At 47.1% G+C, this 26,968-nt stretch overlaps 1 protein-coding gene across 1 annotated transcript in view; it reads right to left on the reverse strand.

The window, feature by feature from the left end:
* Window positions 1-26,968, reverse strand: part of LOC121552893 (collagen alpha-1(XII) chain) — a 126,460-nt gene that overhangs the window by 49,187 nt on the left and 50,305 nt on the right. The window contains exons 28-40 of the mRNA XM_041865986.2: window positions 20,120-20,259; window positions 19,668-19,800; window positions 19,502-19,522; window positions 18,730-18,869; window positions 8,299-8,428; window positions 7,951-8,090; window positions 7,587-7,716; window positions 6,948-7,087; window positions 6,628-6,751; window positions 6,192-6,334; window positions 5,936-6,065; window positions 5,439-5,581; window positions 5,192-5,321 (exon numbers count right to left, since the gene is read on the reverse strand). Of these exons, the coding sequence (XP_041721920.1) occupies window positions 5,192-5,321; window positions 5,439-5,581; window positions 5,936-6,065; window positions 6,192-6,334; window positions 6,628-6,751; window positions 6,948-7,087; window positions 7,587-7,716; window positions 7,951-8,090; window positions 8,299-8,428; window positions 18,730-18,869; window positions 19,502-19,522; window positions 19,668-19,800; window positions 20,120-20,259 (1,644 nt within the window). The remainder of the gene's footprint in view (window positions 1-5,191; window positions 5,322-5,438; window positions 5,582-5,935; window positions 6,066-6,191; window positions 6,335-6,627; window positions 6,752-6,947; window positions 7,088-7,586; window positions 7,717-7,950; window positions 8,091-8,298; window positions 8,429-18,729; window positions 18,870-19,501; window positions 19,523-19,667; window positions 19,801-20,119; window positions 20,260-26,968) is intronic.

The following is a 26,968-nucleotide window of genomic DNA, read 5'->3' on the forward strand; positions in this document are numbered from 1 at the left end:
CGGCAAGCGGTACCGGAGTGCCAAGTCTAGTTCCAAAAGGCTTCTCAACAGCTTCTACCCCCAAGCCATAAGACTCCTGAACAGCTAATCATGGCTACCCGGACAATTTGCACTGCCCCCCGACCCCCACCCCGTCCCCCTTTTTTACTATGCTACTACTCTGTTTATTATTTATGCATAGTCACTTTAACTCTACCCACATGTACATATTACCTCAATTACCTCGACTAGCCGATGCCCCCCCACATTGACTCTGCACCGGTACCCCCTGTAAGGGATCGGGGATTGGCTGGGTCTAGACAGAGTCTGACACTTCCCCGTCCTACACCTCCGATTTCTCTACCGACTAGGTACGACGGGGAACCTGGCAAATGTCAGGGGTTTCTACTTCAGACATCCCTGTATATGTCGTATAATCGTACTATGTTTCCCGATGACCGTAGCAGGGTGGATTTCATGATTTCTCTGCTAACGGGAAGAGCACTGGATTGGGCTACTGCGCTTTGGGCAGCTGAGGTCCCTGAGTTGAATGCGGAAGTTCAGTTCAAGAGACTGTTCCAAGAGGTGTTCGACCACCCAGTATCTGGGCGTAGTGTGGGAGACCAACTATGCGAACTTCAGCAGGGCCGTCGCACCGTAGCCGACTACGCTTTAGAGTTCCGTACTATAGCAGCCGGTAGCGGATGGAGCGAGACGGCTTTGCTCACCGTTTTCCGAAGAGGGCTGCGCAAAGACGTACAGACTGAGTTGGCTTGTCGAGGAGATATCACTGCGCTACATGAGTTTATCAAAATAGCCATCTCTATTGATAATCTGATAGTGCAACACAAGGTATCCACAGTCCGGGAGCCCTCGATCACTAGTCCTAAGCAATCGACAGAGCGGAGGAGAGAATCTGAGGAGGAACCTATGCAACTGGGACGGTCACCTCTACAAGGGTCGGTGAGACAACAACGTCGGCAAGACGGACTATGCCTGTATTGTGGTCTGTCGGGTCATTTCGTTCGTCAATGTCCGGTACGACCAAACCGTACCCCAGGATATCGCCTCGGAACTGCCAAACCGGTGAGTGAGACTCCAGTTTTGAACATTACATCTAAACAAATGTATGTGCCAGTTACCTTATCTGTCGGAGAGAAAGTGCGCAGGTTGGAAGGACTTATTGATTCCGGAGCGGCTGCCAGCTTTCTGGATATGGGTCTTGCTGAGGAGTTGGGAGTTCAACTTATTCCAATTCAACCTCCCCTGCGAGTCAACGCGCTAGACGGTGAGCCCATGGGCACTGGGTTCATTACGCACCGTACCGAGGAAATCAAGTTACAAGTGGGCTCCCTGCACCATGAGAACATCATTCTGTTCGTCATCTCCGCTCCACGGGAGCCACTAGTCCTCGGCCACCCCTGGCTCGTTACCCATGATCCGGTCATCTCCTGGAAATCTGGCGATATCACGGCTTGGAGTGAGGTATGTAGGGCAGAGTGCCTCATTTTACCTTGCAAAACGTCTACTGTGGAGGATGCGAAGGGTGCGGTGTCTACTGTTGTTCCTACAGAGTACCAGGATTACGTGCAGGTGTTCTCCAAGGAGAGGGCTACCGTGTTACCACCGCATCGGGCCTGAAATTGTGCAATTGATCTGCTATCCGGGGCTACACCTCCTCGCGGACGAATCTACCCTTTGTCACAGCCGGAACGAGAATCAATGAGCAAGTATATTGATGAGGCACTTCAGCAAGGGGCCATTCGCCCATCTACGTCTCCCGCCGCATCCAGTTTTTTCTTTGTTAAGAAAAAGGATGGCGGACTGCGTCCTTGTATAGACTATCGAGGTTTGAACGATATCACCATTAAAAATCGTTACCCCCTTCCTTTGATTCCAGCAGCCCTCGAGCAGGTGGGGCAGGCCTCCATCTACAGTAAACTGGACCTCAGGAGTGCGTACAATCTGGTGCGCATTAGAGAAGGGGATGAATGGAAGACCGCCTTCATCACCCATCGAGGACATTATGAATATTGTGTCATGCCCTATGGACTTACTAACGCGCCCTCTGTGTTCCAGGCGTTCATGAATGACATTTTCAGGGACTTGATTGATCGCTTTGTCATAGTGTACATTGAGGACATCCTAATCTACTCTAACTCTCTGAGTGAACATGTGTCCCATGTACGACAGGTTCTGGACCGACTCCGACAACACTCTCTGTTCGTGAAGGCCGAAAAGAGTGAATTCCATGTCACGACGATTTCCTTCCTTGGGGCCATACTCACTCCTGACGGGGTAAAACTGGATGAATCCAAGGTGCAAGCTGTACGAGACTGGCCTCAACCCCAGACGGTGAAAGAGCTCCAGATATTCTTAGGGTTTGCCAATTACTATAGACGGTTTGTGCGTAATTTCAGCACAACCGCAGCTCCCCTGTCGGCGATGACCAGCCACAAGGGTCGTGGTCTGAAATGGACGGAGGGGGCAGTGCGGGCTTTTGAGACATTGAAACAACGATTTACCACCGCTCCCATTTTATGTCAGCCGGATCCTACCTTGCCGTTCATCGTGGAGGTAGACGCCTCGGAGGTTGGAGTTGGAGCCGTGCTATCCCAGCGCCAAGGTGAGCCGCCCAAATCACGACCCTGTGCTTTTTTTTCTAAGAAGCTGAATCCGGCCGAGCAGAACTACGACGTGGGAAATCGTGAATTACTGGCGGTGAAGTTAGCACTGGAGGAGTGGAGACATTGGCTGGAGGGAGCAGCTCATCCGTTCCAAGTGCTCACGGACCACCGCAATCTGGAGTATCTTCACAGTGCTAAACGACTGAACTCCCGACAGGCAAGGTGGTCTTTATTCTTCAACCGTTTCCAATTCACTGTCTCTTATATTCCCGGGTCCAAGAATTGTAAGGCGGACGCGCTTTCCCGACGGTTCGAGCGCGCTGACAGACCGGTTGAACCAGAACCTATCCTCCCCATGAGTTGCCGTGCTGGTCCTGTGAGGTGGGCTATCGATGACACGATTCAGGAGAGCCTACAAGCGGAACCAGCCCCTCCAGAAACCCCGGTGTCGAAGGTGTTTGTACCAGCTCCGCTTCGACCTCAACTGATGGAATGGTGCCACACGTCGCTAGGATCTGGTCATCCCGGAATCACTCGAACTACACGACTCATCAGTCGAAAATACTGGTGGGCTTCCCTCACAGATGACGTCAGAGACTACGTATTATCCTGCCCAGTATGTGCTCAGTCCAAGGCGCCTCGAGCACTACCGGAGGGTAAGCTGATGCCATTGCCAACTCCTCAACGACCCTGGTCGCACATTGCTATGGACTTTGTTACCGACCTACCAGAATCAGAGGGCCATACTGTAATTCTCGTGGTCATCGATCGATTCTCCAAGATGTGTCGGTTAGTACCCATGACCCGTTTGCCTAACGCCACTCAGATGGCGGAGACTATGTTTAACCAGGTGTTCCGGCAGTTTGGTGTTCCGGAGGATATTGTTTCCGACCGGGGACCCCAGTGCGTATCCCGGGTTTGGAAGGCCTTCTGCGAACGCTTGGGCATCTCGGTGAGCCTCACCTCCGGATATCATCCCCAGGCCAATGGGCAGACAGAACGGCTCAACCAGGAGATTGGGAAGTATCTACGGCAACAATGTTCGCGGCAGCCGCAAGAGTGGAGCCGATTCCTTCCTTGGGTAGAGTATGCTCAGAACTCACTCATTCACACCTCCCTACGTCTAACGCCCTTTCAGTGTGTTCTAGGGTACCAACCACCCCTGTTCCCGTGGGATACCGCACCCGGGATGGTACCGGCGGTGGACGAGTGGTTCCGTCGGAGTGCGCAGGTCTGGGAGACGGCCCATCAACATCTCAGTCAAGCCTCACAACAGCAAAAGACCTATGCCGACCGACGCCGGAGACCTACTCCCACTTATCAACCCGGGCAGCGAGTGTGGCTGTCTACCCGAGACCTGCGGTTCCGACGGAGCTGCAAGAAGCTCCAACCCAGGTACATTGGTCCCTTCAAGGTACAGAGACGTATTAACCCTGTCACCTACCGTCTGTTACTCCCTCGACACTACAGGATAAACCCTACGTTCCACGTCTCCCTGTTGAAACCTGTCCATTATAGCCCGATGTACCCACCAATCGCTCAACAACCTACTACACCACCTTTGGAGGATGAACAGGACACCACCTATACAGTCCACGAGATACTGGAGTCAAGACGGAGATGAGGGGGCATCGAATATCTCGTGGACTGGGAGGGATATGGACCGGAGGAACGGTCCTGGGTCCCTGCTAAGGACATACTAGACCCCGCTCTCAAGGCCACTTTCCACGCTGAACACCCAGATCATCCCGGACCCCGACCCAGAGGAAGACCACCCGGTAGAGGTAGAAGGCCGTCAGGAGCCGGCCCTGGGGAGGGGGATACTGTAAGGGATCGGGGGTTGGCTGGGTCTAGACAGAGTCTGACACTTCCCCGATCTACAGAGAGGGGGAGTCATCAGACTCGATCTGGTTCACCTGAGTTCTGAGCACACCTGTCCGTAATTAGGGTAGGATATAAGGTGTGCTCAGAAGTTCAGTCGGTGCGAGGTATTGTTCCATTGTGACTTGCTAAGCGTTTTGTTCCGAGAGAGAGAGAGAGAGTTTGTTGTTTTTTGATTACCCGTGTATCCGACCTGTGCCTTGTTGTTTGACTCCCCGAATTGCTTAATCCTCTGCTTGTCTACCCCAGTGATTACCGTCCTCTGATCCTGTGCCTGTGCCCCCGACTACGACTAAGCCCGCTCCCTTGGTACCTCTGCCTGTCTCTGCCTGGCCGGTTTTGACCACAGCCCGCCCGACCACGATTAAGCTATTCCCTTGTCTGTACTCAATAAAGCATCGCTATTCTGCGATTGGATCTTACCACTCTGTCCGAGTATTCATTACACCCCCCTGTATATAGCCTCCCTACTGTTATTTTATTTTACTGCTGCTCTTTAGTTATTTGCTTTTATTTTTTTTGCTTAACACCTTTTTTATTTGTTTTACTTTGCATTGTTGGTTAAGGGCTTGTAAGTAAGCATTTCACTGTAATGTCTACACCTGTTGTATTCGGCGCATGTGGCAAATAACATTTGATTTGATTTGATTTGAAATCACCTTTCGAGATTGCATACTACCACTTCATTTGACATTGCTACTTACGTGTCTTTCCATTCTCAGCCTGCCGTTTCCCCTCTCTGACGGGGTAGATAGGTAGCACTGATATTGTGTAAGGTGTGTCAGGCTTGAGGTTCCTCAGAACGATGGTGGTGGTGCTTCCAGGTACTTGCTCCTGTTTACAAGCAGGTGGAAAGTGATTTTAATTAGATGACTGATTACAGATTAAATGCTTTATCGAAGTGTATTAGCTTAAGGCTATTTATGAGGTCATAAGGTGAAAGAGACCTACCATTTCCTCTGGTGTTCCTCCAGCCACAGGGGCAAAGAAGATCTTGTACTGACGCACAGCTCCGTCCGCTGGGTCCCAGTCCACCTTCAGAGAAGTCATGGTGGGTTCAGTCACCTTCAGGTTTTTCACTCCACCCAACGGTCCTGGTGAGGAAAACAACAAAATATAGAAAACCTGTTCTATGTCCAGTAGAACTCTCTTATCTCATTGATAATCATCTTACATTGCAAACTCAGTTTACAGAAGGTTATTGCTACCAAAAAAAAGAAAGAAAATTGTTATTTTGTGGCAGCAATGACATTCTACACTTCCATACCGTACAGACTAAGTTCTCTTAAAAGGACAATACAAAAAGTGAATACAAATACACACTATACAGTGGGTACTAATGACAATTTATGCAATTCATGGAAGTTATGCTTGGTCTGGCATCTGAGGCGTACTGCGAACATGGAAGTGCGTATTGGAATGATTGCTTCGATGTCAGCCAGTCTTACTTGTCTTTCCGTTCTCAGACTGCCTCCTGCCCTCTGTCTCTGCGAAGACAGGCACCAGTGAGACAGTGTAGAGGGTGTCTGTCAGGAGGCCTCTCAAGACAGTACTGGTGGCAGTGGCAGCTACAGTTTCCTAAAGATTATACAAACACAACCAAACTATTAACCTCTGTCCACTCCCAACACACCCACAATTAATTTTATGGCACACAATGTGGAAACAACACTTTCTACACTGTCAGCTACAGCAGAATCCTACCATTGCCTCAGCAGCTCCACCGGCAGCAGGTACATAGAAGACTTTGTACTCTTTGACTTTCCCGTCGGCTGGCTCCCAGCGCACGTTCAGGGTGGTCATGGTGGGGTTGATCACCTGCAGGTTCTTCACTCCACCAAGAGGCCCTGAGGAAGAAGACACATCAACATCACTCCAAGTAAATGGCGTCAATATCCTCAAGCCGTTACTGAGTCGAACTGATTCAATATGAATGCATATAGCTGTTTTCAAAATTGAATTTTGACAGCTATATTAAAGCTGTACCAAACAAGGCTTAAATATGGGGCTGTCACTTTCAATGATTGAACTTGGTATTGCATGGAATTAAAATCCACTAATGAAGAGCTATCCTCACTATTGATGATACTCTGAAATGATCCATTTCTCCGTCCCTCATCCCAATGTCAGCCTGTCTTACTTGTCTTTCCGTTCTCAGACATTTTCTTGCCGTCTCCCACGTTGTAGACAGGCACCACTGAAACGGTGTAGATGGTGTCTGGTGTGAGGCCCTTCAGAACGGTGTTGGTCCCAGCCACAGTCTCCTTACATTACACGTGCACAATACAACTATTAACACCTGCCCACTCCCAACTTAACAATAACTAATGTTATATAAATCACAAAATATGACAAGCAACTATATTCCGTCAAACAGGAGTGTATAAGGATTATGAGTACAATGGTACTCATACCCTTGAAAGTAACCACACTTTCTACACTGTCAGTTACCAGTCCTACCATGCTCTCAGCTCCACCGGCAGCAGGCACATAGATGACTTTGTACTCTTTCACTTTCCCCTCGGCCGCCTCCCATTTCACATTCAGTGTGACCATGGTGGGGTTGGTTACCTGCAGGTTCTTCACTCCATCAAGAGGCTCTGGACACACCAACCAGGGATATAATAATATAACTTTATACTGATTGACAGTACTTATTAAATTACTATCTCAAAGTACTTAATAAATTGCTATATTATCTTATGTTAACTTATCTTATCTTATGGAGTTTGTATGAAGTTCAAATCCAGCAATAAAGAGTTATCCTCTCCATTGATGGAACTAATGTCTTTTAAGAAGGCCATTATTCAGTCCCTGAAACTTTATACTGATTGAACATAGCATTGCAAGGAGTCTGTATGAAGTTTAAATACAGACTCAATGGAGAGGTATCCTCTGCATTGGTGGTTATTTATGGATGTATGGATTTACTCCATAAATCAGCTTTTAAGAAGGCCATTAGTCAGTCCCTGAAACGTTATACTGATTTAACTAATGTCTTTTAAGAAGGCCATTAGTCAGTCCCTGAAAAGATCACTTAATAAGTGATCTTTAGAAGATCTTTAAAGATCTTTAGACTTAGCTGTCAGACAGTCTTACTTGTCTTTCCGTTTTCAGACTGTTTCTGTCCATCTCTCACTTCGTAGACAGGCACCAGTGAGACGGTGTAGAGGGTGTCTGGAAGGAGGCCTTTCAGAACAGTGGTGGTGGCAGTGGCAGCTACAGTCTCCTTTACGTTACACAAACACATCACAACTATTAACGTCTGCCTACTACCAACATGCCTATACAACTCTGTTTGACTGAAGATAGTTGTTTGCCATATTGTGTGATTCATAAAACAAACAACTTCAAACAATACATTAATACGCTATTTCTCATTTAATTTTGGGATGTGAATTGTTGGAATATTTTTTTACACAGTCAGCCAACAGTAAGCTGAGAGACTTCCTGCCAGTCCTACCATGCTCTCATCTCCACCGGCAGCAGGTACATAGATGACTTTGTATTCTTTCACTTTCCCGTCGGCCGCCTCCCATTTCACATTCAGGGTGGTCATAGTGGGGTTGGTCACCTGCAGGTTCTTCACTCCACCAAGAGGCTCTGGATTAAACCATACAGTGCTTTAATATGGGGTTTTAAACATTTTACTTTACATTGAGTGAACTGAAATCAAAATACTGTACAAAAGAGTTATCTGCTTCATTGGTTGTACTCTAAAATTATACATCTATTAGGAGAATGTTGTAGGTGGTTTCTGGTCTTTTATAGGTCTGGTGGTTCCAGAGTTCCTGTTGTCAGGGCCACTTACTGGTCTTTCCTTGGCCTGAGATGTCTTTGGCCTCTCCGCTGGGGTAGATAGCTGCCACGGTGACAGAGTAGGGAGTGTCAGGTATCAGCTTCTGGAGGATTACACTGTTCTTCTTTCCTCCCACCTGGGTCTGTTTGGGGGACAACAACAAAGTCAGAGGCTTTTCTTTGTCTCTGGGAGGAGAAGTGAAGTGAGAACATCTCACATCGATGTTAAAACAGTAATTTATTAGAACAGGGTGACAGATGGATGACAAGTTACACTCTTTTAATGGTTAGGGCTGTCCTCTCACCGAAGACGTGGATGTTAATTAAGGCAGCCCTCCGCACCTCTCTGATTCAGAACGGTTGGGTTAAACGCGGAAGACACATTTCAGTTGAATGCATTCAGTTGTACAACTGACTAGGTATCCCCCTTTCCCTTTCCTCAGCTCAGAGACAAAAAGCCCTGAAGTTCATTAGCTCACCACTGGGCACAAACTGGTGAAATCAACATTGTTTCAACGTAATTTGTCACCGTATTGTGACGTGGAATCTATGTGGAAAATACATTGCATTTGAAAAAAGTAATCAACGTTTGTTTTGAGGGTGAAATTTCAACCACAGCATTATGTCATCATGGTAACCAATTTTCAACATTGACAAACCTTGTATAAATACACTGGGGGAAAAAAGTATTTAGTCAGCCACCAATTGTGCAAGTTCTCCCACTTAAAAAGATGAGAGAGGCCTGTAATTTTCATCATAGGTACACGTCAACTATGACAGACAAAATGAGAAAAAAAATTCCAGAAAATCACATTGTAGGATTTTTTATGAATTTATTGGCATATGATGGTGGAAAATAAGTATTTGGTCAATAACAAAAGTTTCTCAATACTTTGTTATATACCCTTTGTTGACAATGACACAGGTCAAACGTTTTCTGTAAGTCTTCACAAGGTTTTCACACACTGTTGCTGGTATTTTGGCCCATTCCTCCATGCAGATCTCCTCTAGAGCAGTGATGTTTTGGGGCTGTCGCTGGGCAACACAGACTTTCAACTCCCTCCAAAGATTTTCTATGGGGTTGAGATCTGGAGACTGGCTAGGCCACTCCAGGACCGTGAAATGCTTCTTACGAAGCCACTCCTTCGTTGCCCGGGCGGTGTGTTTGGGATCATTGTCATGCTGAAAGACCCAGCCACGTTTCATCTTCAATGCCCTTGCTGATGGAAGGAGGGTTTCACTAAAAATCTCACGATACATGGCCCCATTCATTCTTTCCTTTACACGGATCAGTCGTCCTGGTCCCTTTGCAGAAAAACAGCCCCAAAGCATGATGTTTCCAACCCCATGCTTCACAGTAGGTATGGTGTTCTTTGGATGCAACTCAGCATTCTTTGTCCTCCAAACATGACGAGTTGAGTTTTTACCAAACAGTTATATTTTGGTTTCATCTGACCATAGGACATTCTCCCATTCCTCTTCTGGATCATCCAAATGCACTTCAGACGGGCCTGGACATGTACTGGCTTAAGCAGGGGGACACGTCTCGCACTGCAGGATTTGAGTCCCTGGCGGCGTAGTGTGTTACTGATGGTTGGCTTTGTTACTTTGGTCCCAGCTCTCTGCAGGTCATTCACTAGGTCCCCCCGTGTGGTTCTGGGATTTTTGCTCACCGTTCTTGTGATCATTTTGACCCCATGGGGTGAGATCTTGCGTGGAGCCCCAGATCGAGGGAGATTATCAGGGGTCTTGTATGTCTTCCATTTCCTAATAATTGCTCCCACAGTTGATTTCTTCAAACCAAGCTGCTTACCTATTGCAGATTCAGTCTTCCCAGCCTGGTGCAGGTCTACAATTTTGTTTTTGGTGTCCTTTGACAGCTCTTTGGTCTTGGCCATTGTGAAGTTTGGAGTGTGACTGTTTGAGGTTGTGGACAGGTGTATTTTATACTGATAACAATTTCAAACAGGTGCCATTAATACAGGTAACGAGTGGAGGACAGAGGAGCCTCTTAAAGAAGAAGTTACAGGTCTGTGAGAGCCAGAAATCTTGCTTGTTTATAGGTGACCAAATACTTATTTTCCACCATAATTTGCAAATAAATTCATTAAAAATCCTACAATGGGATTTTCTGGATTTTTTTTCCTCAATTTGTCTGTCATAGTTGACGTGTACCTATGATGAAAATTACAGGCCTCTCTCATCTTTTTAAGTGGGAGAACTTGCACAATTGGTGGCTGACTAAATACTTTTTTTCCCCACTGTATGTTGAATTTGTACCTTTGAAACAACGTCAGATCTTCAACGTATAAGAAAAAAACAATAGGCTGGGTAGCACCTCCTACTGGAGAGTTGATCTATCTACAGCTACCTTTTGGTCTCCCATCAATGGTTTTAACCAAGCCCAGCTTAGCTTTGATATTTGTCACCGACTGTTACCGATGTGCTATCGTGAGAATAATTATTGAGAAATCTCCACTTAATAGATTCTCTGTTGCTATCAAAGTCATTTCCAAAGGGTAGATCTAACAGAGCAAATTAAATGTAACCATACTTTATCAATCATATATCAATCATATAGGCCTATTTAGGCCTATCTATTGTTTGGAAAGTCATCAACGGCTATTGTATGAATTCAACCTGGGATTCAACTAAACATAGACAATACTGTACATACAGGCCTAGGGTTTCAATCTTTGGTTAATTTAGTTGTTTTTTTTTACACTTTAAAAATGTGAATTAAAGAATATGACTAAATGAAGTCAAACTGTATTTAAAGTGCCTTTAAAGTTTGATTTGATTTATTCCTACTAATGAAGTTTTCCTTCAAAATTGTTGCTCAAAGCTGCGCGCATAGTGGATGTTTAAGCACCACAATAGAGACAGACCGCGCTACCGAGAGCGTGTGTGCGTGTTGTATGTTGCGCTTAAAAGGGTCTGTGCGGTGAAGAAATGGAGATGTAATTAATGGCATCAAAACAATTAACGCCATTAAAAATGCAACGCATTAACGCATTATTAACAATAAATAAATAAAATATCTAACATTGTATTCCCATTTGAACTTTGTTGTGCTTTTAAATGGTTGAAAGTGCAGTGATAACACATTTACGTGACAACTAAACCAAAAATTATACATTGATTTTCCATTGGAATTTGGTTGTGCTTTTAGATGGTTGAAAGCATAGCGATACCACATTGAGAATTCAACAAACTTTTGACTGTCTTTTTTGAGTGGGTGAAAATAAGTTGTAATCTCATTGATGAACGTATCAACCAAATATTACCCAATTGGGGCGGTTGGGGCCAAGCAGAGTTCTTCAACACTGTCACAGGGAAGCCATCCAAACATGACCAATGTAAACTCTAAAGCTCTTACATCAATTTTTACTTTTACTGTGGAGGCTGTGGAGGCTGTGGAGGCTGTGGAGCATGAACACGGTTTCTCCCCGAGCCCAGGGAACTCTCTATAAATCAGCCAATACCTTTCCCCTCATTTCAGTCTAGCAGAAACAAAAGCAGTGTTCCCCAAGGATGAATTATTTACCCAAAGCCATTTGTGTGAACAGAGTTGCTCATTCAAACACCTTATAACAAAGAACAATTGCCTTTCTTTCACTACTCTGTTCATAAACTAGTAGTGTATAAAGGGAAGATTCATTGGTCTTGAGGGACACTAGACATCATGGAAGAACAATTTCGTAATACTACAAGCCAATGTTTTAAATGTATCCTGTCATTTGGAACTACAGATGTAGGATCTTACTTTGAGCACTCTTTTGTTGCTGCGAATTTTCCTGCACCGCAGGAAATACAGATGAGCTTTGTGATTTACATAAATTCACAGAAAATTCGCACTAACACACGGTTATATTAACAGCATTACACTTTTCATTTAACCAATTTTTTCCCAGCTAATAGCCTAACCACCGATCAAGCAACATTATGGACTAAACGGTCAAATCCTGTCGCTGCAAGATTATTTTGTTGCGACAATACTGGTCAAATTAAGATCCTACAACTGTACAGTAAGCAACATCTATCAATGGCATGAAACGTTATAGCCACAGAGTGGACGACATACAATAGATGTTCCATTGTATTTGCTTATGTCTGACATATTCATTTAGCAGATCACCTAAACTACACATCCACTTTTTGTATTTCGACATCACTATACCATTTTATAAGAGACAGGCACTTGAGGGTCCCAAGAGTGAATGTCATGCCTGGCGTATATGGCTTATGTTAAATCAAAGTCTGTAGACCACAACATCACAACAGCAGTATGTCTCCATACTGTTTTAAGTGTACAGCGATACTATAGTATAATTACAATGATGTGCTATGATGGGATTAGATAGACATGCAACAGCTCTGTCCCATGGTGTCATGTTGAAATCACAGTTTAGAGAACTGATACAATGTTTGGGGTAACCTGTCATAACTTCTCAGACACTTAAAACATTTTTAACCAACCAAATTCTTTTCATATATGCGCATCGTCTACCGAAAGACTAAAAAAAATGTATTTCCTAACAATTTCCATCGCTGATCACATTGAAGTTAGGAATGTGGGCTTGGCTGCCAGATACAGACCTCCTTTAAGTACACAAACAGACTGGATAGGAGGACAAAGTCATAATCCTAATGTCAAACTAACAATGTGGAGGAAGACAAAATAGCCTGCCGTTACTACTCACTACTCTTGTCAGTGGGGAGGACACCACTTGTGGATCCCAAGAGGAAAGGGACTTCATATTACAATAAACCAATTCAGAAATGCTTCAGTACTTTTATGCGAACGGAATTAGCCATTTGTCTTTAAAGGTCCAATGCAGCCATTTTTATCTCAATATCAAATCATTTCTCGGTAACAATTAAGTACCTTACTGTGATTGTTTTCAATTAAATTAGTAAAAAAGGGAAAAAAATATCTTCTTAGCAAAGAGCAATTTCTCAAGCAAGAATTTTGCTAGGATTGTCTGGGAGTGGTCTGAGTGGGGAGGGGAAAACTAGCTGTTATTGGCAGAGAGGTTTGGAACTCTCTTATCGGACTATAAACTCCATCCCACCACAACAGGCTGGCATTTCATGCAGACTTTTGAAACTGCTCTTACACTAAAAGGGCATTATATAAAAATCAAGTTTTTTTACTGCACTGGGAAGTACTTACGGTTTCATCATTGGGGTTAAACTAGCTCAGGCACGTTGGAGAAAACCTCAACCAGATACTGGCACATTACACTGATAACAACTAACGTCACTCTATATTGTAGGTAAGTGAACTGAGAGATATCATACTGTCACGACTTCCGCTGAAGCTGCCTCCTCTCCTTGTTCGGGCAGGCTTCAGCGTTCGTCATCACCGGCCTTCTAGCCACTGCCGCTTCTCATCTCATCATTCCATTTGTTTTGTCTTGTTTTTACACACACCTGGTTCATATCCCCTCATCAGTCCCTGTATAAGTATTCCCTCTACCCCCCATGTCTTTGTGTGTGATTGTTTCCATGTGGACGTGTCGATAGCTCGGTGGATCTTTATGTACTTTTTCACCGGGAAATTCACCTGTGTGTTTTGTTTTCCCCAGTGCGCCGTTAAGCCGCACTGTAGTTGTTTTACGCATTCATGCGAACCGCTGTATTGGCCAAATAAACCATTATTTTGTGATTTACACCTCCTGCGTCTGACTCCGTCCAAATCACCCGCTACAGAATCACACACCCAACAGTATGGAATCAGTGGAGAATGTGCCTGGAGTTGTTGAGCGGGTCCGGGAGCATTCCAACATGTTAGCCAGCTTGGGCGAAGCGATGGATCGGGTTCTCCAGGTCGTCCAGCGCCTGGAGAGGAGAGGACCCAACCCTGCGGAACCAGCTGAGCGACCGGATCCAGCCACCCACACCCCAGCACCCAGAGGTATTCGCTTGTCTCGACCGAGGGAATACGACGGGACAGCGGCCCGCTGCCAGGGTTTCCTCCTGCAGCTGGACCTCTATTTCACCATAATCAGCCCGGCTCCATCGGATCGGGAGAAGGTGTCCGCCCTCGTCTCCTGCCTCTCGGGGAAAGCCCTGGAGTGGGCCAACGCGGTCTGGAGTGAAGGAGGAGACGCATTGGACAACTACGGAGAGTTCGCTTGCCTCTTCCGGGCAGTCTTCAATCATCCCCCGAAGGAAGAGAGGTGGGCGAGCGTCTAGTCAATCTGAGGCAGGGGACGAGGACCGCGCAAGACTTTGACCTGGAGTTTAGAACTCTAGCAGCTGGGTCCAGGTGGAACGAGCGGGCCCTCATCGACCACTTCCGATGCAGCCTGCATGAGGACGTCCGAAGGGAGCTAGCCTACCGGGATACCACGTTGACCTTCAACCAACTGGTGGACATGGCCATCCGGTTGGACAACCTGCTGGCTTCGAGAGAACGTCCTGGAAGGGGCCTGCCCGTTTCACCCCCCTTCAACCCGGATCACGGGTGGTGCAGCGATCCGGGAGAACAGAGAACGACAGATTCAGTGTCACTCTTTTGGCAAAAGAGGACATTCTGCTGCATGATGTCGTCAGAGTTCTTCTGGTTCTGGAGGCGGCAGGCAGGGCACTCTCGTGTCACCCTAGGTAGCACAAACCCACACTCGTTCAGAGCCCACTGCTGTGCATTTCACCATCCATGTCAACTTCCCTGATTATACGGTAGTTCCCCAGTGTAAGGCGCTGGTAGATTCATGCGCAGCTGGGAACTTTATGGACAGGTCTTTAGCTCTTAGTTTACGTATTACATTGGTTCCGCTGTCCATTCCATTGCCCATCAAAGCACTTGACAGTCGACCATTAGGGTCAGGTTTTGTTAGGGAGGTTACAGCACCAGTCACTATGATTACACAGGAGACCCATAGGGAGCAATTCACCTTTCATATTGAGTCCCCTGATTTCCCTGTTGTGTTGGGCCTTCCCTGGCTAGTACTACACAACCCCACCTTTTCATGGCCGCAGAGGGTTCTCACGGGGTGGTCGCAAGAGTGTCAGGGTAGGTGTCTAGCTGTTTCCGTTGGTGCGACCATGGTGGAAAGTCCAGACACTACCTCCACAGTGCGCATTCACCCCGAATACCTCGACTTGGCCCATCGGGCGGGGGGTTGCGCAATAAACCTCCGGTTAGACGCTGTGCCTCCCAGGAGTCATGTATATCCCCTGTCGCAGGCTGAAATTGAGGCTATAGAGACATACGTCTCCGAGTCCCTGCGTCAGGGGTTCATACATCCCTCCACTTCACCCGCCTCCTCAAGTTTATTTTTCGTGAAGAAGAAAGACGGGGGTCTGCGCCCTTGCATTGATTACCGTGCACTTAATCAAACTACCATTCGCTATAGTTACCCTCTACCCCTCATCTCCTCTGTTATCAAATCAATGCATGGGGCATGCTTCTTCACGAAATTAGATCTCAGGAGTGCGTACAAACTGGTGCGTGTCCGGGAAGGGGACGAGTGGAAGACAGCATTTGAAAACCTGGTGATGCCGTACGGGTTGATGAATGCTCCATCAGTCTTCCAGTCCTTTGTGAATGAGGTGTTTCGGGACATGCTTGGTCGCAGTGTGGTGGTCTACATCGATGACATCCTGGTGTATTCCGCTACGCGCACCGAGCATGTGTCCCTGGTTCGCAGAGTGCTGGGCCGACTGTTGGAGCATGACCTGTATGCCAAGGCAGAAAAGTGTCTGTTCTTCCAACAATCCGTCTCCTTCCTTGGATACCACATCACCACCTCAGGTGTGGAGAGGGAGGGAGACCGCATTTCAGCCATGCGTAATTGGCCGACTCCAACCATGGTAAAGGAGGTGCAGCGCTTCATTGGCTTTGCCAATTACTATCGGAGGTTTATCCGGGGCTTTGGCAAGGTCGCAGCTCCCATCACCTCTCTGTTGAAGGGTGGGCCGTCCCTGCTCCGCTGGTCTGCTGAGGCTGACAGGGCTTTCAGTAACCTGAGGGCTCTGTTCACCTCAGCCCCGGTACTGGCCCATCCTGATCCATCATTGCCGTTCGTAGTGGAGATGGATGCGTCCGAGGTAGGGGTAGGCGCTGGCCTATCCCAACGCTCGGGCACGCCACCCAAGCTCCGCCCCTGTGCCTTCTTCTCTAAGAAGCTCAGCCCGGCGGAGCAGAACTATGCCGTTGGTGATCGGGAGCTGTTGGCTGTTGTCAGAGCCCTGACAGCTTGGAGGCACTGGCTCCAGGGGGCGAAACACCCTTTCCTCGTCTGGACTGACCACCGTAACCTGGAGTACATCCGGGCAGCGAAGAGGCTGAATCCTTGCGGTTTGATTTCACGCTGTCCTATATACCAGGCACAAAGAACATGAAGGCAGACGCACTGTCACGGCTGTACGACACAGAGGAGAGGCCCATAGACAACACCCCCATACTCCCGGCCTCCTGCATTGTGGCGCCGGTGGTGTGGGTGGTGGACGTGGACATAGAGCAGGCATAATGCACAGAGCCATTTCCACCTCAGTGCCAAGCTGGGCTGCGGTACGTGTCGTCTAGTGTCCGTGATCATCTTATCTATTGGGCAAACAGGTCCCCCTTCTCTGGTCACCCAGGCATCGGCCGTACAGTGCGCTGCCTGACCGGGAAGTACTGGTGGCCTACCTTGGCTAAGGACGTGAGGGTGTATGTCTCCTCCTGCTCGGTGTGCGCCCAGAGTAAGGCACCTAGGCACCTTCCAGCGGGTAAGTTACATCCCTTACCAGTTGGGGCCATTGTCCCACTTATCAATTGACTTTCTAACTGATCTTCCCCTCTCTCAAGGTAACACCACCATCCTGGTCATTGTGGACCGCTTCTCTAAAGCCTGCCGCCTCCTTCCTGCCGCCTCCTTCCTCTGCACGGCCCTGCAAACTGCGGAAGCCCTGTTTACTCACGTCTTCCTGCACTACGGGGTGCCAGAGGACATAGTGTCTGACCGGGGTCCCCAGTTTATGTCTAGGGTCTGGAAGGCGTTCATGGAACGTCTGGGGGTGTCGGTCAGCCTGACCTCTGGGTTTCACCCCAAATCTAATGGGCAGGTGGAACGGGTGAATCAGGATGTGGGTAGGTTCCTGCAGTCCTACTGCCAGGACCGGCCGAGGGAGTGGTCAGTGTTCTTGCCATGGGCCGAATATGCCCAGAACTCTCTCCGCCACTCCTCCACTAACCTATCAACATTTCAATGTGTTTTAGGGTATCAGCCGGTCCTGGCACCATGGCATCAGAGCCAGACTGAGGCTCCTGCGGCGGACGACTGGTTTCGGCGCGCAGAGGAGACGTGGAACGCCGCCGACGTCCATCTCCAGCACGCCGTGCGTCACCAGAAAGCCAACGCTGACCGCCACCGCAGTGAGGCCCCGGTCTTTGTACCGGGTGATCGGGTCTGGCTCTCGACCCGGAACCTGCCCCTCCTCCTGCCCTGCCGGAAGCTGAGCCCGCGGTTTGTGGGGCCGTTCAAAGTCCTGAGGAGAGTTAACAAGGTTACGTATAGGTTGCTGCTCCCTCCTGATTACCGTATTAACCCCTCATTTCACGTATCTCCCCTCAGGCCAGTGGTGGCTGGTCCAAACCAGGAGTCTGAGGTGCGGGAGGTCCCTCCGCCCCCTCTGGACATCGAGGGGGCCCCGGCATACTCCGTCCGTTCCATCCTGGATTCGAGGCGTCGGGTGGGGGGCTTTCAGTACCTTGTGGAGTGGGAGGGGTACGGTCCGGTGGAGCGGTGCTGGGTCCCGGTGAAGGATGTCCTCGAACCCTTCCTGTTGTGGCATTTCCACCGTTGCCATCCGGCTCGCCCTGCTCCGCGTCCTCCTGGCCGTCCCTGAGGCCGGTGTCGGCACGCTGCTGGAGCTGCGCGTCAAGGGGGGGGGTACAGTCACGACTTCCTCCGAAGCTGCCTCCTCTCCTTGTTCGGGCAGGCTTCAGCGTTCGTCATCACCGGCCTTCTAGCCACTGCCGCTTCTCATCTCATCATTCCATTTGTTTTGTCTTGTTTTTACACACACCTGGTTCATATCCCCTCATCAGTCCCTGTATAAGTATTCCCTCTGCCCCCCATGTCTTTGTGTGTGATTGTTTCCATGTGGACGTGTCGATAGCTCGGTGGATCTTTATGTACTTTATCACCGGGAAATTCACCTGTGTGTTTTGTTTTCCCCAGTGCGCCGTTAAGCCGCACTGTAGTTGTTTTACGCATTGCTGCGAACCGCTGTATTGGCAGAATAACCATTGTTCTGTGATTTACACCTCCGTCCAAATCACCCGCTATACATACCCAGAGGGCAAAGGATTTAGAGGTTAGTTCTGGGTCGCCATTACTTATCAGTTACTCACAATACACTCATAGCCATTGCAAAACAGTCTGGGAATTGTTAACAGATTACTTCAAATGTTTTCAAGAAACTACTGGAGGGTGTGTGTTGTACTTACAGAGAGAGCTTTGCCTCCAGCCACAGGTTGGAAAGAGATCTTGTAGTTCTGGACGGGGCCTGGGGCATGGTCCCACTTCACTGTCAGAGTGACCGTGGTCGCATTGAACACCTGCAAGTTCTGCGGAGGTCCAGTTGGAGCTAGGAACACATTACAATCAATACACTGACCCAAGACAGTGGTGGTTTATATAAAATGGCTGCAGGGCACATTAGACAGCCTTTACCAATCCTCCATGATCACATGGGGTTCAGGAGGCTGGATGAAGCAATGATGATGAGGATAGGGGGTGAGATGATGAGAACACATGATTTGGTGACGAGAACACATGATTTAGTGATGAAGTACATTTAAACGACACGATGGAGAGTGAAGCAGCCAGTAAGGTTACTGTACTATATGGCACATGCATTTCCAATGATGGGGATATTGATGAGGAATGACATTGTGACATGATGAGGATTGACATTAACGACACGAGGAACGACAATGTTATGACATGAAAAATGACATTAATTAAATGACATGAGAAATGATATTATGACAAATGGTTGACAATAAGGTGTCTGTGGTGGAACGTTCGGCCGCTGCCGGGTCAGTAGTCACACGTTTGCATTTGCTGCTCTTTCAAGGCACAGCAATGCACATGCAGATTTATTTTATAAAAGTGTGTTTTCCATCAACAACACTTTAATTATTGTTCGCATTACCATTATAATCATAATCATGAACATTACAACGACAATGTCCTTCTACGTTTCAAATAACATACCAGGTGTAGTCATCTTTAACACTGGAAAAAGAAAACGTTAAGAGAACAACAGGGGAAGAACAAGGTTATTTCAATACGCTGTGGACCACATCTGTGGTCTAAATTTAAAACATGAATGTAATTGATAGGAGGATGAGAGAGGAGAAGAACAGAAGGGTGAACCTACATGTGCGCTGGCTGCCAATCAGGTCCTCGCTCTCTGACTCGTCTGGGTAGATGGCCGTGACGGTGACATCATACAGGGTGTCCGGGTCCAGGTTCTCCAGATTATGTGACGTTTCATCACTGTTCAGGATAGCCTGGAGAGATGGATGGAGAGAGAGCGGGGGAACAGGTAGAGGGGGACAGCGAAAGAGAGAGAGTGGTGGGCAGAACAAGACGAAGAGAGAGGGAGACGGAAAGAGAGGGAGAGATAGAGAGGGAGACAGAGAGAGGGAGACAGAGAGAGAGGGAGAGATAGAGAGGGAGAGAGGGAGACAGAGAGAGGGAGACAGAGAGAGAGGGAGAGATAGAGAGGGAGAGAGGGAGAGATAGAGAGCATAAACGGTCCCAGTCCACTCTATAGCAGTAAATAGACCAGAATCACCAATCACCATCGGCTGGAGTAGATCAACATACATATTGGAAGTTGTTCTCTCCCTTCTTGGTCCAGCCGATTCGGTAGAGGGCCACGTCTGGGGCCCCGTGTTCCCATGTGGCCCTGAATGAGGTCTGGGTCACCTCGGACAACTTCAGGTTCTGCGGGGCAGGAACAACATCTGTACACATGGACGGAGATGTGAGAGAGGGAGACGTGATTATTATGAGGAAGTCCTGAGAGATGAGGCAAGGCCATTTCATTCGTCAGAGGGGCTGTGAACCATGTGAGGAACGTTTTAGCTGTGAGTCCATTTTATAGATCAATGGCCAACAAACAGGTTTTGTGTGTGTGTGTGTGTGTGTGTGTGTGTGTGTGTGTGTGTGTGTGTGTGTGTGTGTGTGTGTGTGTGTGTGTGTGTGTGTGTGTGTGTGTGTGTGTGTGTGAGTGTGTGTGTGTGTGTGTGCGTATATGTGTGTGTGTGTGTGTGTGTGTGTGTGTGTGTGTGTGTGTGTGTGTGTGTGTGTGTGTGTGTGTGTGTGTGTGTGTGGAAAACAACATTTCCTCAAATCATCTGGGATTAATGATGAACAAGGCCCCATGCAGTGAGCGATAGCAGACTCGCACACAAACACACAAAGTTTGTAGGCCCATATACAATTAACTAGACTCACACACACACACACACACACATACATACATACAGCCTCAGAGAACAGTGACTTGATGTTTGGGCTTAATCTAGAAAGACGAATGACTGAGGAAGAGGCTAAATCCAAGGAGGGCCTGCAGACTCAACTCTCACCATCCAGACACACTCATACAGTGGGTATAGAAAGTAACCACCCCCTTTCAAAGTGTTCACCTTTTGTTGCCTTACAGCCTGAAATGAAAACACATCAAATTATACTTTTTCCGGCTTTATTTACTTAGAATTGCAATTGCAAACTTGCTGAGGTATAACCAGTCACCCTTCCAGATCACAAATCAAGCTAATTGGCTTCCATCTGTGATAAATTCCGTCTCGCTTCCGTCTCGCTTCCGCATTGTCTCCGTGCTGCTCTGCTGTTTGTTGCTACTTGGCTACCTAACAAACTATTCACGTTTTACTTTTAATAAACGTTTAATCAATCTCTGTGTTCAACAAATTTACCAACTTTTTAGTTTTGTCCTCACTCATCTTTTTTCGTTAAACTTTTTCACCCCGGACGTTTATCCCGAGACAGAAGAGTCAGAAGAGTCTTTTTCCTGTGCGTTTTAGCTGCCAACTTTACGTTATTTTCCTTTTTTCCATCGCAACTTTTTTCCCTTATTCAACTTTTTCACTCCGGACGCTTTATCTGGACATGGTTCATCAACATCTTCAACAGCCGAAGCTAAGTAGTAACATTAACATGATGTCTTCTAATTGCAGTCGCTGTACTCATAATATACAGGAGAATTCTGTGCTACAAGCCCAGCTTCAGACGCAATCGTTAGGCAAGGGTAATATCAGTGTAGGAAAGGAAGAAACAGCGTCTGTGCCACCAGTAAGTACAGACAGTAATGTTAGTATAAATCCCCCCGCACAGTCCCCGCAGCCGGACAACTTTCTCATGGCTTCTGGAGGGAAATACTGTTGGAATGCTCAACCGGTGTCGCTCATTCAGCCGACAGAAACCTTCAACCGGTTTTCCCCATTATGTAGCGAGTCGGAGTCTGAGTCTGAGTCTTCTCTAGTCTCTACTCCTCCCGTTACGGGGTCTGAGACTCCGAAGGCTCCCACCATTAGCTCTGACAAATTGAAAACCCTAGTCATTGGCGACTCCATTACCCGCAGTATTAGACTTAAAACGAATCACCCAGCGATCATACACTGTTTACCAGGGGGCAGGGCTACCGACGTTAAGGCTAATCTAAAGATGGTGCTGGCTAAAGCTAAAACTGGCGAGTGTAGAGAGTATAGAGATATTGTTATCCACGTCGGCACCAACGATGTTAGGATGAAACAGTCAGAGGTCACCAAGTGCAACATAGCTTCAGCGTGTAAATCAGCTAGAAAGATGTGTCGGCATCGAGTAATTGTCTCTGGCCCCCTCCCAGTTAGGGGAAGTGACGAGCTCTACAGCAGAGTCTCAGCACTCAATCGCTGGTTGAAAACTGTTTTCTGCCCCTCCCAAAAGATAACATTTGTGGATAATTGGCCCTCTTTCTGGGACTCACCCACAAACAGGATCAAGCCTGACCTGCTGAGGAGTGACGGACTCCATCCTAACTGGAGGGGTGCTCTCCTCTTATCTACCAACATAGATAGGGCTCTAACTCCTCTAGCCCCACAGTGAAATAGGGTGCAGGCCAGGCAGCAGGCTGTTAGCCAACCTGCCAGCTTAGTGGAGTCTGCCAATAGCATAGTCAGTGTAGTCAGCTCAGCCATACCCATTGAGACTGTGTCTGTGCCTCGACCTAGGTTGGGCAAAACTAAACATGGTGGTGTTCACCCTAGCAATCTTATTAGGATAAAGACCTCCTCCATTCCTGCCATTATTGAAAGAGATCGTGATACCTCACATCTCAAAATAGGGTTACTTAATGTTAGATCCCTCACTTCAAAGGCAGTCATAGTCAATGAACTAATCACTGATCATAATCTTGATGTGATTGGCCTGACTGAAACATGGCTTAAGCCTGATGAATTTGCTGTGTTAAATGAGGCCTCACCTCCTGGTTACACTAGTGACCATATTCCCTGTGCATCCCGCAAAGGCGGAGGTGTTGCTAACATTTACGATAGCAAATTTCAATTTACAAAAAAAAAATGACGTTTTCATCTTTCGAGCTTCTAGTCATGAAATCTATGCAGCCTACTCAATCACTTTTTATAGCTACTGTTTACAGGCCTCCTGGGCCATATACAGCGTTCCTCTCTGAGTTTCCTGAATTCCTATCAGACCTTGTAGTCATAGCAGATCATATTCTAATTTTTGGTGATTTTAATATTCACATGGAGAAGTCCACAGACCCACTCCAAAAGTCTTTCGGAGCCATTATCGACTCAGTGGGTTTTGTCCAACATGTCTCTGGACCTACTCACTGCCACAGTCATACTCTGGACCTAGTTTTGTCCCATGGAATAAATGTTGTAGATCTTAATGTTTTTCCACAAAATCCTGGACTATCGGACCACCATTTTATTACGTTTGCAATCGCAACAAATAATCTGCTCAGACCCCAACCAAGGAGCATCAAAAGTCGTGCTATAAATTCTCAGACAACACAAAAATTCATTGATGCCCTTCCAGACTCCTTCTGCCTACCCAAGGACGTCAGAGGACAAAAATCAGTTAACCACTTAACTGAGGAACTCAATTTAACCTTGCGCAATACCCTAGATGCAGTTGCACCCCTAAAAACGAAAAACATTTGTCATAAGAAACTAGCTCCCTGGTATACAGAAAATACCCGAGCTTTGAAGCAAGCTTCCAGGAAATTGGAACGGAAATGGCGCCACACCAAACTGGAAGTCTTCCGACTAGCTTGGAAAGACAGTACCGTGCAGTACCGAAGAGCCCTCACTGCTGCTCGATCATCCTACTTTTCCAAATTAATCGAGGAAAATAAGAACAATCCAAAATTTCTTTTTGATACTGTTGCAAAGCTAACTAAAAAGCAGCATTCCCCAAGAGAGGATGGTTTTCACTTCAGCAGTGATAAATTCATGAACTTCTTTGAGGAAAAGATCATGACCATTAGAAAGCAAATTACGGACTCCTCTTTGAATCTGCGTATTCCTCCAGGGCTTAGCTGTCCTGGATCTGCACAGCCCTGCGAGGGCCTGGGATCGGGAGAGACACTTAAGTGTTTTAGTACTATATCTCTTGACACAATGATGAAAATAATCATGGCCTCTAAACCTTCAAGCTGCATACTGGATCCTATTCCTACTAAACTGCTGAAGGAGCTGCTTCCTGTGCTTGGCCCTCCTATGTTGAACATAATAAACAGCTCTCTATCCACCGGATGTGTACCAAACTCACTAAAAGTGGCAGTGATAAAGCCTCTCTTGAAAAAGCCAAACCTTGACCCGGAAAATATAAAAAACTATCGGCCTATATCGAATCTTCCATTCCTCTCAAAAATTTTAGAAAAAGCTGTTGCGCAGCAACTCACTGCCTTTCTGAAGACAAACAATGTATACGAAATGCTTCAGTCTGGTTTTAGACCCCATCATAGCACTGAGACTGCACTTGTGAAGGTGGTAAATGACCTTTTAATGGCGTCAGACCGAGGCTCTGCATCTGTCCTCGTGCTACTAGACCTTAGTGCTGCCTTTGACACCATCGATCACCACATTCTTTTGGAGAGACTGGAAACCCAAATTGGTCTACACGGACAAGTTCTGGCCTGGTTTAGATCCTACCTGTCGGAAAGATATCAGTTTGTCTCTGTGAATGGTCTGTCCTCCGACAAATCAACTGTACATTTCGGTGTTCCTCAAGGTTCCGTTTTAGGACCACTATTGTTTTCACTATATATTTTACCTCTTGGGGATGTTATTCGAAAACATAATGTTAACTTTCACTGCTATGCGGATGACACACAGCTGTACATTTCAATGAAGCATGGTGAAGCCCCAAAATTGCCCTCGCTAGAAGCCTGTGTTTCAGACATAAGGAAGTGGATGGCTGAAAACTTTTTACTTTTAAACTCGGACAAAACAGAGATGCTTGTACTAGGTCCCAAGAAACAAAGAGATCTTCTGTTAAATCAGACAATTCATCTTGATGGTTGTAAAGTCGTCTCAAATAAAACTGTGAAGGACCTAGGCGTTACTCTTGACCCTGATCTCTCTTTTGACGAACATATCAAGACTGTTTCAAGGACAGCTTTTTTCATCTACGTAACATTGCAAAAATCAGAAATTTTCTGTCCAAAAATGATGCAGAAAAATTAATCCATGCATTTGTTACTTCTAGATTAGACTACTGCAATGCTCTATTTTCCGGCTACCCGGATAAAGCACTAAATAAACTTCAGTTAGTGCTAAATACGGCTGCTAGAATCCTGACTAGAACCAAGAAATTTGATCATATTACTCCAGTGCTAGCTTCCCTACACTGGCTTCCTGTTAAGGCAAGGGCTGATTTCAAGGTTTTACTGTTAACCTATAAAGCGTTACATGGGCTTGCTCCTACCTATCTTTCCGAGTTGGTCCTGCCGTACATACCAATACGTACGCTACGGTCACAAGACGCAGGCCTCCTAATTGTCCCTAGAATTTCTAAGCAAACAGCGGGAGGCAGGGCTTTCTCCTATAGATCTCAATTTTTATGGAACAGTCTGCCTACCCATGTGAGAGACGCAGACTCGGTCTCAACCTTTAAGTCTTTACTGAAGACTTATCTCTTCAGTAGGTCATATGATTGAGTGTAGTCTGGCCCAGGAGTGTGAAGGTGAACGGAAAGGCTGGAGCAACGAACAGCCCTTGCTGTCTCTGCCGGGCCGGTTCCCCTCTCCACTGGGGTTCTCTGCCTCTAACCCTGTTGCAGGGGCTGAGTCACTGGCTTGCTGGTGCTCTTTCATGCCGTCCCTGGGAGGGGTGCGTCACTTGAGTGGGTTGAGTTACTGACGTGATCTTCCTGTCTGGGTTGGCGCCCCCCCTTGGTTTGTGCTGTGGTGGAGACCTCTGTGGGCTATACTCGGCCTTGTCTCAGGATTGTAAGTTGGTGGTTGGGGATATCCCTCTAGTGGTGCGGGGGCTGTGCTTTGGCGGAGTGGGTGGGGTTATATCCTTCCTGTTTGGCCCTGTCCGGGGTTTCTTCGGATGGGGCCACAGTGTCTCCGGACCGCTCCTGTCTCAGCCTCCAGTATTTATGCTGCAGTAGTTTATGTGTCGGGGGCTGGGGTTAGTTGGTTATACCTGGAGTACTTCTCCTGTCTTATCCAGTGTCCTGTGTGAATTTAAGTATGCTCTCTCTAATTCTCTCGTTCTCTCTTTCTCTCTGAGAACCTGAGCCCTAGGACCATACGTCAGGACTACCGGGCATGATGACACCTTGCTGTCCCCAGTCCGCCTGGCCTTGCTGCTATTCCAGTTTCAACTGTTCTGCCTGCGGCTACGAAACCCCTACCTGTCCCAGACCTGCTGTTTTCAACTCTAAATGATCGGCTATGAAAAGCCAACTGAGAGACCTGAGCCCTAGGACCATACGTCGGGACTACCGGCCGTGGTGACTCCTTGCTGTCCCCAGTCCGCCTGGCCTTGCTGCTATTCCAGTTTAAACTGTTCTGCCTGCGGTTATGGAACCCCTACCTGTCCCAGACCTGCTGTTTTAAACTCTAATGATCGGCTATGAAAAGCCAACTGAGATTTATTCCTGATTATTATTTGACCATGCTTGTCACTTATGAACATTTTTGAACATCTTGGCATGGTTCTGTTATAATCTCCACCCGGCACAGCCAGAAGAGGACTGGCCACCCCTCATAGCCTGGTTCCTCTCTAGGTTTCTTCCTAGGTTTTGCCTTTCTAGGGAGTTTTTCCTAGCCACCGTGCTTCTACACCTGCATTACTAGCTGTTTGGGGTTTTAGGCTGGGTTTCTGTACAGCACTTCGAGATATTAGCTGATGTAAGAAGGGCTATATAAAATAAAATTGATTGATTGATTGATAAATTGTAGTGACTTTGATTAGTTCCGAATAAAAGCAGTTGTTCATAGAGGACTCCACTGCTTAGTAGTGCAATTCAATGCAAAGAATCCACTATGGACGGAAAGGTACTTTCAAATGATCTACGAGATAAAGTTGTGGAAAGGCACAAGTCAGGGGATGGATATAAAAATATTTCAAAGGCTTTGCCTATCCCTCGGAGCACAGTTAAGACCATTATTAAGAAGTGGAAGGCGTATGGCCC

The sequence above is a fragment of the Coregonus clupeaformis genome, chromosome 36 (genome assembly GCF_020615455.1).
Source record: "Coregonus clupeaformis isolate EN_2021a chromosome 36, ASM2061545v1, whole genome shotgun sequence".
In the NCBI taxonomy this organism is placed as follows: Eukaryota; Metazoa; Chordata; class Actinopteri; order Salmoniformes; family Salmonidae; genus Coregonus; species Coregonus clupeaformis.